The sequence below is a fragment of the Leuresthes tenuis genome, unplaced genomic scaffold, assembly GCF_036924035.1.
Source record: "Leuresthes tenuis unplaced genomic scaffold, fLeuTen1.0.hap1 SCAF_18, whole genome shotgun sequence".
NCBI lineage: Eukaryota > Metazoa > Chordata > Actinopteri > Atheriniformes > Atherinopsidae > Leuresthes > Leuresthes tenuis.
In genome coordinates this window covers 3,213,405-3,226,199 of record NW_027325372.1, presented here as the reverse complement: position 1 = coordinate 3,226,199, position 12,795 = coordinate 3,213,405, and the positions used below count along the sequence as shown (strand labels likewise).

General features: G+C 42.2%; 2 protein-coding genes across 13 annotated transcripts in view; one reads left to right on the top strand and one right to left on the bottom strand.

Moving 5' to 3' along the window:
- Window positions 1-12,795, bottom strand: part of macf1a (microtubule actin crosslinking factor 1a) — a 224,883-nt gene that overhangs the window by 198,963 nt on the left and 13,125 nt on the right. The gene's annotated exons all lie outside the window — the stretch shown is intronic.
- LOC140275544 (tripartite motif-containing protein 16-like) overlaps window positions 1,779-12,795 on the top strand; it is a 292,422-nt gene continuing 281,405 nt past the window's right edge. Inside the window, exon 1 of the mRNA XM_072371056.1 lies at window positions 1,779-3,716. Coding sequence (XP_072227157.1) covers window positions 1,847-3,532 — 1,686 coding nt within the window. The 5' untranslated portion in view covers window positions 1,779-1,846 and the 3' untranslated portion in view covers window positions 3,533-3,716. The remainder of the gene's footprint in view (window positions 3,717-12,795) is intronic.

The window sequence follows — 12,795 nt, the reverse complement described above, 5'->3', positions numbered from 1 at the left end:
AAAACTAACCTCAACCTTGTAGTTAGATGAATAATTTTGGTTTGAGAGGAAACTCTACAAGATTTGCTGAAGTCTGTTTGAAATCAAGTGAGAATCTTCAACTTTCTTATCATCAGAATGTCTTAATGTATCACATCTATGAACTCTCTGACTATGAACCAGCCTCCCAGACTTTTCTGTGTAAACAAACAAGAAGAAAACCCTTTTAGTACATATATTTTCTCCTTTCAAGTGCATCTCGCTGCTGCTGGAGCAGATCTGGCGCTATCTGTACGTCATCACCTTTAACATGCAGACACACGAAGCAGAAAGCTGAAGGAGACACAAATGAAACCGATCTGGACCGAACATTTTATCATTTCTTACACCTCGATCCCTCTCAGCCTTCATCCTAATCCTCCATCAGCAACAAGCTACAGTGGCGGCCTCCTCGCTGCAGAAATATGTCATGTTTACAGCATGAAACAGAAAGTTCCCAAGGCAGCAGAAAGCTCAACACGCCACCAGTTTGATCAAAAGTAATGTCTGACAAAGGAAATAATTTTTTACATTAAAAATACTAATGATCTTGTTCTTAGCGTTTAAACATGTCTCTTTTGCTTTTGATGATTGCACAAAGATAGTATCATTAATTATCTTAGCGTAGATAATTAGGAATAACTCATCCAGTGTTAATTATGTTTGTTTGTGCCTTCTCACTCTGCCGACTCCCTTATTACAGGATCACAACACAGCACATTAAACACACTCCAATGGAAGGGCAAACAAAAACCTTGGGGATAGAAAATCATGCCGAGTCATACTACCAAGTACAGTCCTTATGTTTTAAAGTAGTCTGAGCAACAGTTCTCCAGCTTTCTGAAGGTCTTTCAGAGTTTTTCTATGGATATTTCCTGCTTCTTCACTCATTTTCAGTCCTTTTTTCTTTGTTAAGCTACTTAACTCTGACCTATGAATCATTCAAGCAGAAAAAAGGCTCCTAACTCAAGGGATGAACCAGTGTTGTGTCGACACAGAACAGACAACTTAGCAAAGAAGCCATTTTAAACTGGATCTTTAGGCACTTTGTTACCAGCAGCCTGTCACAAAGACACATCATTTGTTCCCATTTCTTTAGCTGCATCTATGAAAAACAGCAAAGAAAACACAGTTTGACAGACAGAAAATAGGATGTCATGTGAAAATCAGCCTTCATATAAACATACATTTAGGTCTGACGTGTGTTTGGTCAGGATATGATTTTAATCTTCATTCTTAGGAGGAAAACCTACAAGTACATGTTAAGAATGTGTTGCCACTTGGTGCATTAGCACCAAAGTAAAAGGATGATATTAATCAGAGGCTCAAAGTGTTTCTAAATGTTCTTCCTGATTTTTCAGGCTCAAAACTCATTTAGCTGCATTTATGTCGAATTTAGGATCCAAAGCAGCAACGTGTTTGATTTATGTGCAGCAACTGATTCCATTATTTCAGGAGAAGCTCGTCTGCTTCATTTAAAGTTCTGTGAAGAAAGAAGCCGACGAGGAACTGGAGCTTTAACACAATGATTCATTGTGAAAGTGAAGCTAAACTTCTTTCCAAAGGGATTAAAAGAAGAATCAACCCGTATTTTAACCATGAAGACTGGTGTGAAACAGCTTCAACACACTTCCTGCTCTCACAGCTCCGCTCTGCCCACATGTTTCCTTGTTCCCTCCCCTTCAGATCTGCAGGCTGATGACGGTGTAACCAGCACCTGGTGAACTGACCGGTTCTGTTCTCTGACACATGATTTGTTGATAAGAGCTCAGACTAGTTTCAGCTTTCAGGAAGTGAAACTCACTGAGTCGCTGATCTGAGAGGAGAAATGGCGCAGAAAGGAGCTCAGCTGGACCGAGAAAGCTTCTCTTGTTCGATCTGTCTGGATCTGCTGAAGGATCCGGTGACTCTTCACTGTGGACACAGCTACTGCAGGAACTGTATTAAAGGCTTCTGGGATGGAGAGGATCAGAAGGGAATCCACAGCTGCCCTCAGTGCAGGCAGACATTCATACCGAGGCCTGTCCTGGGGAAAAACACCATGTTAGCTGATTTAGTGGAGCAGCTGAAGAAGACTGGACTCCAAGCTGCTCCTGCTGATCACTGCTATGCTGGACCCGAAGATGTGGCCTGTGATGTCTGCTCTGGAAGAAAACTGAAAGCCATCAAGTCCTGTTTAGCCTGTCTGGCCTCTTACTGTGAGAATCACCTTCAGCCTCATTATGATTCACCTCCATTAAGGAAACACAAGCTGGTGGAGCCCTCCAAGAACCTCCAGGAGAACATCTGCTCTCTTCACGGTGAGGTGAAGAAGATGTTCTGCCGCACTGATCAGAAGTCTATCTGTTATCTCTGCTCTGTGGATGAACATAAAGGCCACGACACAGTGTCAGCTGCAGCAGAAAGGACTGAGAGGCAGAGAGAGCTGGAGGGGAGTCGGCAACAAATCCAGCAGAGAGTCCAGGACCGAGAGAAAGATGTGAAGCTGCTTCAGCAGGAGGTGGAGGCCATCAATCAGTCTGCTGATAAAACAGTGGAGCACAGTGAGAAGATCTTCACTGAGCTGATCCGTCTCCTCCAGAAAAGAAGCTCTGAGGTGAAGCAGCAGATCAGATCCCAGCAGGAAACTGAAGTGAGTCGAGTCAAAGAGCTTCAGGAGAAGCTGGAGCAGGAGATCACTGAGCTGAAGAGGAAAGATGCTGAGCTGCAGCAGCTCTCACACACAGAGGATCACACCCAGTTTCTACAGAACTGCCTCTCAGTGTCAGCACTCAGGGAGTCTACACCCTCATCCAGCATCAAGATCCGTCCTCTGAGGCACTTTGAGGCTGTGACAGCAGCTGTGTCAGAGCTCAGAGAGAAACTGCAGGACATCCTGAGAGAGGAATGGACCAACATCTCACTGAGAGGCACTGAGGTGGATGTTTTACTGTCAGAACCTGAACCTGAGAGCAGAGCTGGATTCTTAAAGTATTCATGTGAAATCAAACTGGATCCAAACACAGTAAACAGACAGCTGTTACTGTCAGAGGGGAACAGAAAAGTGACAGTAATGAATCAACTTCAGTCTTATTCTGCTCATCCAGACAGATTCACTGTATATCAGCAGGTCCTGAGCAGAGAGAGTCTGACTGGACGTAGTTACTGGGAGGTGGAGATGGGAGGGTTAGGAGTTGTTGGTGTATCAGTCGCATACAAGAACATCAGCAGAGCAGGAAGTGGGGATGAATGTGGATTTGGATGTAATGACAAATCTTGGTCATTATATTGTGACCCAAACAGTTTTACATTTTGGTACAACAACATCTCAACCTCCATCTCTGTTCCTCGGTCCTCCAGAGTCGGAGTGTACCTGGATCACAGAGCAGGTATTCTGTCCTTCTACAGCGTCTCTGGAACCATGACTCTGCTCCACAGAGTCCAGACCACATTCACTCAGCCACTCTATGCTGGGATTGGGTTTTATTATTATTATTCTTATGGATCCACAGCAGAGTTGTGTAAAGTGGAATAAAGGTATCCTGTCAGCTCTTTGCTGTGATGTCTCTCCGCTGCTGTTCTGCTGTTTATTTGCTGCTTTTTCCTGTGTTTGTGCAGCCATGGAGGATATCACTGCTAATGATGAGTTTTATTCACAGAAATGTTTCTCCACATGAAAATCTAAACTTCTCTGAGCTCTAAATATTAGTTGGATGCTTGTGTTGATGCGTCTGTATGTTGTTGTTTCTCTTCCACTTCATGGAGCCCAACAGAGAGATCAGCAGACCTTCCTTTATCACAGACTCTGTTCACATCTCATCACTTTGTAAATGTAAAATTATTCTGTAGCTACACTGACTTTGATTAGTTTCAGAGATCAAAAGTTGTTGCTGTTTTCTAAATCAACCAACATATGAGGAAGTCTGTTCTGAGGTGTTCAGAAACGGTCATTTCCAGGATCAGCAGGAATCAGGAGATCCTTCATCAGCTTTAATGTGAGAACCAGTGAAGATTTTCACAGCAAATACCACTTTGAAGGAGTGAACAAAGTGTTTTCTTTTGTCTTCATTTCAGTGTTTGTGTGAAATCTGACGGAGAAAATGTCAAACTGATGTGAGGGTATAACTGAGGCAGTTTTCCTGTAACAGCACACAGTTCAGAGTTCATGTTCAGAGCAGAAAATATTTGACTTTCTTCAATAAAACAGCTTCATCTCAGAGAAATGAGTCCAGTTTTCTTTTAATTTTTCTTTCCTCCGTCTCTCACTCAGAAAGATTTGATCCACATGCTTCAGATGATTAGTTATTATTCTGTGAGCTCTGTTGTTCTGACGTTTCTTCTTTAACAGCGTAGAAACATTTTCTTCAGCTGATAAAAACAACACGAGAACCGATGAGAACAAACAGCAGGAACACCACAAACTAACATGTTTAACATGAAGAACAAAAAGGACTCGCTGGGAATGTTTTACAGTCTTCATCCTCATCTATAGCGCCTCCTGCAGGTAGAAACAAAAGTAGTAAAAAGGAACAAAGCGTGGCTGATAGAAACAGACGCACTGTGTTATGAGTACACACACACGCTTGTGTACTGATGTGTGTGTGTGTGTGAGTCCAGCTGCAGAATGAATGTGCTTCACGAGCCAAAAGCACATCCAGTCCTGAACTCATCAGCATGACGACATCTCAGCAGAGACACTCCTCTGACTTCAGCTTCAACACACTGTATACTTTCACTGGAAGCTCTGCCCAACTGCAACACGTAGAAAAAGAAAAAAAAATTAACCATATCTCCACCATCAAACAGATTATCCACGCCTGCATTTTTGTTTGACTTGCAGTCCAGTATAGCTCAGCGTGCCACACGCAGGAGAATGAATCCAAGCTTTTGTGAGTCGGTGTGTGACTTGGATTAGTTACTTTGCCACATGAACTTCAGCTCAGACCTCCGCTCCGAAGCTTTGACTTTCACAAACGGCAACAATGTCAAGCACAGATTACAGAAATCTGACTTTATGGTGGTTAAAACGTGTGAACGAAGCATGTGAATGCAAATAATCAGCCTGGCGTCTGAAAACCAACAAATAACAAAGTCAAACTCTTTAAAAAAGAAAAAGAGGACGAGTTGATGTCATGTGAACCATTTTACTGCATCTAATTTGGCTCAGGAGCGGATCAGGGGGTTGAATTAGATTCAAATACTTTTAAATTAAAGAATAAAAGAGGCGGAGCTCCAGCTTCTGTCTTTATTTCACCAATACTTTAAGAAGAATGAATGAATGAACGTGTGCTATAGCTCTGTTAGCTCATAGCTGCTGTTATGTGGCTACTTGCAGCTATAGGAGAGCTAACGGAGGGATTTCTACACAGGCACTCTACTGGGACCACTTCATCCACACGCCCCCCTGCAGCACAGTTTATTCACTCCGTGCTCTGTGACAGTCGGCTAACTTCACACAGAGTTTGCTGCTGATAGTTTTGTGCAACATGGCAGGATATTTATCAGATTTTGACAATGTGAACGACGATTTTGAGTAAGATGGACGTTCTTACTGGAGTGAATGAGCAGCTATGAGCTAACAGAGCTATAGCACACGTTCATTCATTCATTCTTCTTAAAGTATTGGTGAAATAAAGACAGATAATGCCTTATTTAGAGGCTGCATCCTCTAAGCCCCGTTCACTCCGTTATATGGATCTCCAGTTATCTAAATATCTTCAGAAGGACGCCGACTTTCACCAAACTGTTCTCAGTGAGTAGATGAACGTATTTCATGCCAGAAATAAGGTCCAGGTTTAAAAATACCGGAGTTCCCCTTTAATTCAAGTAAAACAGCTGGTTTTAAAAAAGTCGGATTATTCAATTAAATACTAATCTAATCATTTGAATTCTACATTAATATGAAAATCGTGCAAAGACAGAAATGCTGAATCCAAGCTCACTTTGACCGTGTAGAACAGGGATGTCCACATCTGGTCCTGCAGATTTTAAATGTTTCCCTGCTTTAACACACCTGATTCAGATCAATGCATCAACAGCAGGCTTGTTCAATCTTTTGAAGAGCAGAAAAACATCTAAAACCTGCAGGACAGCGGCCCTCGAGGACCGACTTTGGACATCCCTGGTGTGAAACATTTAAAACTAACCAGGTTTATTGGTAAAACGTCAGTGACGTGACTGGATAAAAGGATATTTCTGTCAGAAGTAAAGATGGAAATCACACCCTGCACTCAGAAACACTTTTATAAACCAGTGCCAGGGAACATTTTTAAAGTTAAAACAAAAACTTCAGCATGCAAAGAAACAACACCCAGAAACTGAGTCGAGCCCACGAGGTGAAGCGAAAACTTTCCTCCAAACAGAAACTGAGATTCTGTTATTTACTCCAGGTACATAGAGCCGATGTCGGAAACTCACACATCTGTCAGGCATCCATTAATGCTGACAACAGCTGCTGCCGTCCAGAAAACGCCTGACGTCTAAAAGGTGAGAGATAACTCTAAAATCATCTGACCCAATAAAGTCCAAAACGTTCTGAAGTGCTTTTAGATCATTTTCCCTGGTTTGTTTCTTTCTTGAGTTACGGGAATAGCAAAGAAAACGATAATGATCTCACTTCTGAAGGAGGAAACCCTGTTTTGGGGGCACTTCTGAAGGAGAAAACCCTGTTTTGGGGGCACTTCTGAAGGAGGAAACCCTGTTTTGGGGGCACTTCTGAAGGAGGAAACCCTGTTTTGGGGGCACTTCTGAAGGAGGAAACCCTGTTTTGGGGGCACTTCTGAAGGAGGAAACCCTGTTTTGGGGGCACTTCTGAAGGAGGAAACCCTGTTTTGGGGGCAGATTGTTCACTTTAACGATTCTTTCAAACTCAGATGGAAGTTTTGTATTTTTTCGGTTGCTCCATTCGTCCAGCTCCCTCCTCTTCTCACCCTTTTCTCCTTTTGCCTCCACAGTTTTTCTTTCTTTACACACTGCAGTTGAGTTCATTTGATTTCTTTCTTTTCAACCCGTTTCTCTTCTTGAGTCTTCATTTCTCTTTCTGTTAACCCTCCCTTTCTCTTTCTCTTCTTTGACCTCCCTCTCGGTCATATTTAAAAGTCATCCTTTTCTCCTCCTCCTCTTTGAACCTTGCCCTCCTCCCCCCCTCTTTGTCCGGCTCCATTTCTCTCCTCTCTTTACTTTCTACACTCACTCGATCATTCACTCCTCTTCTTCACTCCTTCTTTTAATGTACAAACTCCCTCCGCTTTTCTTCTGCTCCAAATTAAAATTCGAACACTCTCGCTTTCACTATTTGTTCCCTCCCCTCCTTTTATATCCAGTGTCAGCTTCCCTCACCCCCGCCGTCATTGTTTGTCCTCGCCTTTTATAACCATAGAAACAGAGGAGACCGCGTCACCACGGCAACAGGGTAACAGCATGGGCTTTGGGCCGAGGCTTCCTTTCAAGCTGCCTGCAGAGAAAGAAATGTGGAAGTAAAAGCAGCAGGCGGGACGACGGACGCCTAAGTTACATGCAGGCACAGACGTTTTGGGGTCCTGATAGTCACGTGCATGAATTATCTCCGCCTCACACACACACACACACACACACACAATCTGATCTGAATCCTCAGGTTTCGTTTTGATGTGCAAATGATAACTAAAAATATCCTTTTTTTTTAACCTTTCAGTATGAAACGCACTCAGTACACAGAGAAATGCGCAGTTACACAAATTAGAAACACATTCAATGGTTTTGCTTGGAAATAATTGAGTTAGGTTTGTTTTTTGTGCTTGAATGATTCATAGGTCAGCATTAAGTGGCTTCACAAGGACTGAAAATGAGAGAAAAAGCAGAAAATGTCCAAAGAAAAACTTTGAAAGACCTTTGGAAAGACAAGGAAAACAAAAAGAAATGAGGGCTGGATCAGGACCGTGGTGTAGTAGTGTAGCAGAAATCATTTCCTGGTTAATGCACAGCCTGGGATGCATCATATTCAGCAGATTCAGTGCCTTTAATCACACATTAAAGACCAATAACTTTGTTTTAGGATAAACTCAAACGAATCTGCCGGCTCGTTTAAATGGAGCACAGACGCCACTAATTCTGCGTAACGTCTATAAATATGTGCCAGTTTCATGTAATTAATGTTGTGCTCTCGGGTCTGATGCAGCTTTCTGACGTTCCTTTAACAGAGGTTGGGTTTCTCCCCACGGAGGCAACACAGCAACTTCCCGTCTAACCCGGTCGGAAAGGTTTCTAACTTCAAACTGTAACTCATTATGTAAATACAGCGATCGAGCTTAATCAAACCAGCAGCTGTTGGTCCGTTTCATTGATATTCAGTCTCAGGCGGAGCAGCACAGAGAGGCTGAATAACAGAGTCCAGTCAGGACAGCAGCGTCTCTCTTTATCCTCCACAGTGTGAATCCAAAACTCATCTGTTCACAGAGCTGCTTGTGTTTCCCCCTTTTCTCCCTCTTTTTCTGCATCTTTCCCAAGCACTAATGTTACTTTCCTCCAAGAAAAACGAGCATTTCAGGCCAAAAAGAGCGCATGTGACACGCTTTTCTGATTTAAACTCCTTCTGTAAACTGTGATGTGACTGTAAACTCTGTTGGTACAAGTGATATATTCAGTTTTCACATTCCAGCTGATGTCTGAATGGAAATTGGGGTCAGTGTGAACACATTGTACAGATTATGTAAAATGTAATGTTATCACAATAGCCTTCACGCCTGAGTGAGCACAGAACAAGCAGTGGAGGTGCAGGATGTTTCCAGAAACATGAGGTCAAACCCACTCACACAGTGACTCTGATTAACTGGGCAAATCTAATCCAAAGAGATGAAAAGATCGAATCAAAATGAAAAAGAGATTTAACTGTAATAGGTTTAAGTAAATGAAATATTTCACTAAATCATAATTAAGAATATTACATTAGTATTTACTAAAGGGGACATTAAATAGCTTCTTCCTGTTCCTAGGAGCAGATATCAGTGTCTGAAGGCCCCAAAAACACAACCCTGGTATTTATTTCAGCTCCTCTTTGTTTGAAAGTTCCTTATTTAAGGAGTCGTTCTGATTTTAATTTCTAAAATAACACCTAAAGTTGGCTCCGCCTCCTCTGCTAAGCCCCGCCCACTCACATCCACCCTGCTGGGCGGATGAAGCCAGCTTCTGGTGGAAATGTTCTGCTGTCAGCTGTACTGAGGAGCATGCATCTTCCATCCAGCAGCAGCCTCAGAGGATATAAGAGCCCAGTGGATAAACTATATCTGAGGCTAATGTTCCAGCAGAGTTAGCTAAAGACTGTGAATGTGCAGCAAACACTTTTCATCCCACTGTTTTAACAACTTGGTCCAGTTCAACGCTGGACTGAAGGAACTGAGCCACAAAGAGGGATCAGTTCCAGCTCTCAGAGCCTGAACTTCAGAGCAGGGAAATGGAAGCATCTGAGAAATAACTCCTCATGGTTTATTTATTGATTTATTTTTTCCTTTAGCAGCAGCTAACGCTAACAGCTTAGCTAATGAAGATGGCGTACACCAACTTCTAAGGAGTTACTGCTGTTCCTTTCTGAAAGATGAACATTATTGTTCCCACATTACTTTGTTAGCTGAAGCTTTCTAGCTGAACGGTTCCGTTCTGTAACTCAGACAACCTGCAGCTGTGTTTAAGGTGTGTTTCCAACACAACACCGGTCCTCTCCTCACTCTCGCTGCTACATTGAACGCCGTGTACCGCTCTGGGTGTGTTAGCGTTACATTATCGGCATGTTTCTGATAAAGATGTAGGTCTCCAGGTACAATTCCTTAATGAGGTTAATATATCCAAAATGTTTAAACGCAGTATTAACGGTACACATGCATTACTACGAGTTACCCAGAAAGGACTGTTTGCTAGCATCTGCTGCTAACACGCTGGGGAGGAATGAGTAGCTGCTGATCTCATCGAAAGGGTGGAGCTGAGCACTTGAAAACAGACTGTAAACAGACAGCTGTGAAAACAGACTGAGACAGAGAGCCACTGTGCTTAAACCAACAGATTTTTTTTTTTTACCAAAACCTGTCTCATACATCCCAATAAGACCCATAAAAATTGTTTTTTAAAAAAGGGCAGAATTTGTCTCCTTTAAGTAGATAATTTTGCCCCTTTTGTCTTCATCCGGATGACCTCAATAAATCTAATTTTGATACATACCAGCTGTATTTATATCTTTCATCTCTTCACATTAATTGATGTGAAGTTAACAGGAAGCACTTTGCGATCACTTTATAAATCTAATGAAATCGATTTGTTACACGATCACATGGTGCTTATTCCTCAATAAATCTATTTATTTAATTTAGTTGAAGGACAGGACATACGAGAATAAACTCACAGCTGTGTGGAAACTGCATGAATGATTGTTTCAGCACATGTTTTTCTTCTGTTGCTTCACAGTGACTCTCAGATTTAGCAGCACCTGTTCGAGGAAGCAGCAGCTCTGCTGGTGTTTATAAAGCAGGCGTGGAGGTGGTTTCACTCAGCAGACCTGAGTGTCTCTGGGTGTTTTGTGGCAGCGCCAACATCAATCCGGCCGCTACCTGCTGCCGTCAGAGCCGAATGATCTCTGAACAAACAGCTCTGACAAGCTGAGTCAGCCCACAGGTGCTGCCAGGAAACCTCCCGAACTCGCTCTTTTACATCTGCCAATCAGAAACAGTCGTGACGTTACGGAAGATTAAAACAAAAAGAAACAAACTGATTCCTGCTTTTTACTTGTGTCCGGGTGGAATTAACTCATTAAAGATATTTCCTCATTTAATTTGTTAAAATACAATGTTTTTTTTGCATTTCAGGTTGAAAAAGTTCCAAAAAAGTTGGGACAGAAGCAATTTTAGAGAAACAAGTGATGATGTCAGTGTTAAAAAGATAAATACAAGTAAAAATATGAATAGATTTCACTTTTAATCTCTTTATTGTTGCCTCGGTACAGTTCTTACGTTATTTATGAGCATATTCATTTATCTATTGAGCCACTTCTATAAGTTTGTATTTAATTTGTATTTAGTCGTGCTCCCCACACACCAGAAGACTTTGAAAAGACTCTGAAAGACTATCAGGTCACATCTAAAGACTAGTGTTAAGAGTTTTTAGTCCCAGATTAGCCACAGATTAAAGATTTTAAAAAGACTGAATCTTGTAGGGTCACTATTTACAAGACTGCAACTAGATCTTTTTCCCATCATGCTCAGCAGAAGTTTTACAAAAATGGAGGAGAAGCAGCTTTTAGCTGCAGCTGCTCTGGTCTGTGCAGTGGTTTGTAGTGAAAAACCCAACAAAAAGAAGAGAAAACGCCACAGAATATGGTCCATTTTCACCTGCTGGTCGCTCGTTCTTCTACGTCCGCCGACATGTTTGTTATTGACTGTCTGCTTTCCTGTTTCTGATGCTGTCAGAGCTCATCTATTGGTTGTTGGTTGTGTTTCTGCGACAATATTAAACGCGTTTGATATGAGCCCAAGACGAGGGAGAGTCTGGTATGAAATGCGGTCGCAGACTGCAGATTACCGCCTTAAACTTAACGATCGAGATCACGGGAACGCGCCGAGACTCCAGTTAGACTCCTAAAGACTCAGTTTTTAGTCTGGGACTGTGGAAATCGCTTGCTGTGAGCCCAGCATTAGTCTGTGTCCTGCTCATCGTGAAACTGGATGACACTCAGACAGAAGTGTAGACTAAACAGGTTAGTAATCTACACAGCTGCTGTAGTTTTGCACAGAATTACTTAAACAATGGACCAGTTTGTTCAGTGGACATAAGCAGTTTGCATGTAAACTTCATACATCTTACCCTCTCACATGTATTCTGGACACATGTCCAAACACACGTTGGACTGTCCACACACCACCTCATTTGTTCCATACATTCTTACTCAGTGGATCACCTGATGACACTCAAACATCTTCTCGAACCTCTTCGCTGGATAAATAACAGAAGTTTGGGTTTGTTTGTGTGCTTCAGGACCTGCTGGGTGTTACACGGCGTCTTATTTTCATATGTCATGCACACAAATGGACCAAAAAAAGCCAACTAAATGATTCCCGAACGCTTGATGTAATATGAGGAGGACTTGAAATCATATTAATGTCCCTCTATGGCCTCAAAGCAGCTCCATAACGTAACTCATTAAACAATTTAATTTGTTCTTCTTTGTATGTGAAAGTATGTTGAACTTTCACCGTTTCATGACCTAAAGCTCTCATTTATCTCCTCTGACATGTGGAAAACACCCTGTTGTGTAAATCTCTGTCCACACACACACACAAACATCTAATTTCATGAGTTTGCCTTCACTTGGCAGGACACAGCCTGCCTTGTGGAGAGATTAACTTCATACCAGCATAACAATAATTTCACACAAACCATTTCTGTCTCACCTGAGACTGAACTGAACTAAATGTGCAGTAAGAAGATCATTAAAAAATCTTCCCTCCAAACGCTTACAGACAGCATCAACTTGGTTTTAACCGGCCCTGACTGCGGCTGATTGAAAACGCAGATTCATTCTCTTGAGAACCGACACAGAAGCTTCGAGACTCTAAAACATAAACTCTGCAGGTCTGGAAATGTGTCTGAATATCACTAACTTTCTACACATGCCGGCAGAGCATTTACATGAGGATTCAAACACATACACAGTGATCCGTCTCTCTCATATGAACCCCCTCACCCTGTCCTGACCTACATGCTGTTTCCATGTCTCTAATCGAGGCTTTCAGTGTCTTGTCATCACCCACATACTTCAAACTCGATCATTTCCTAACAACT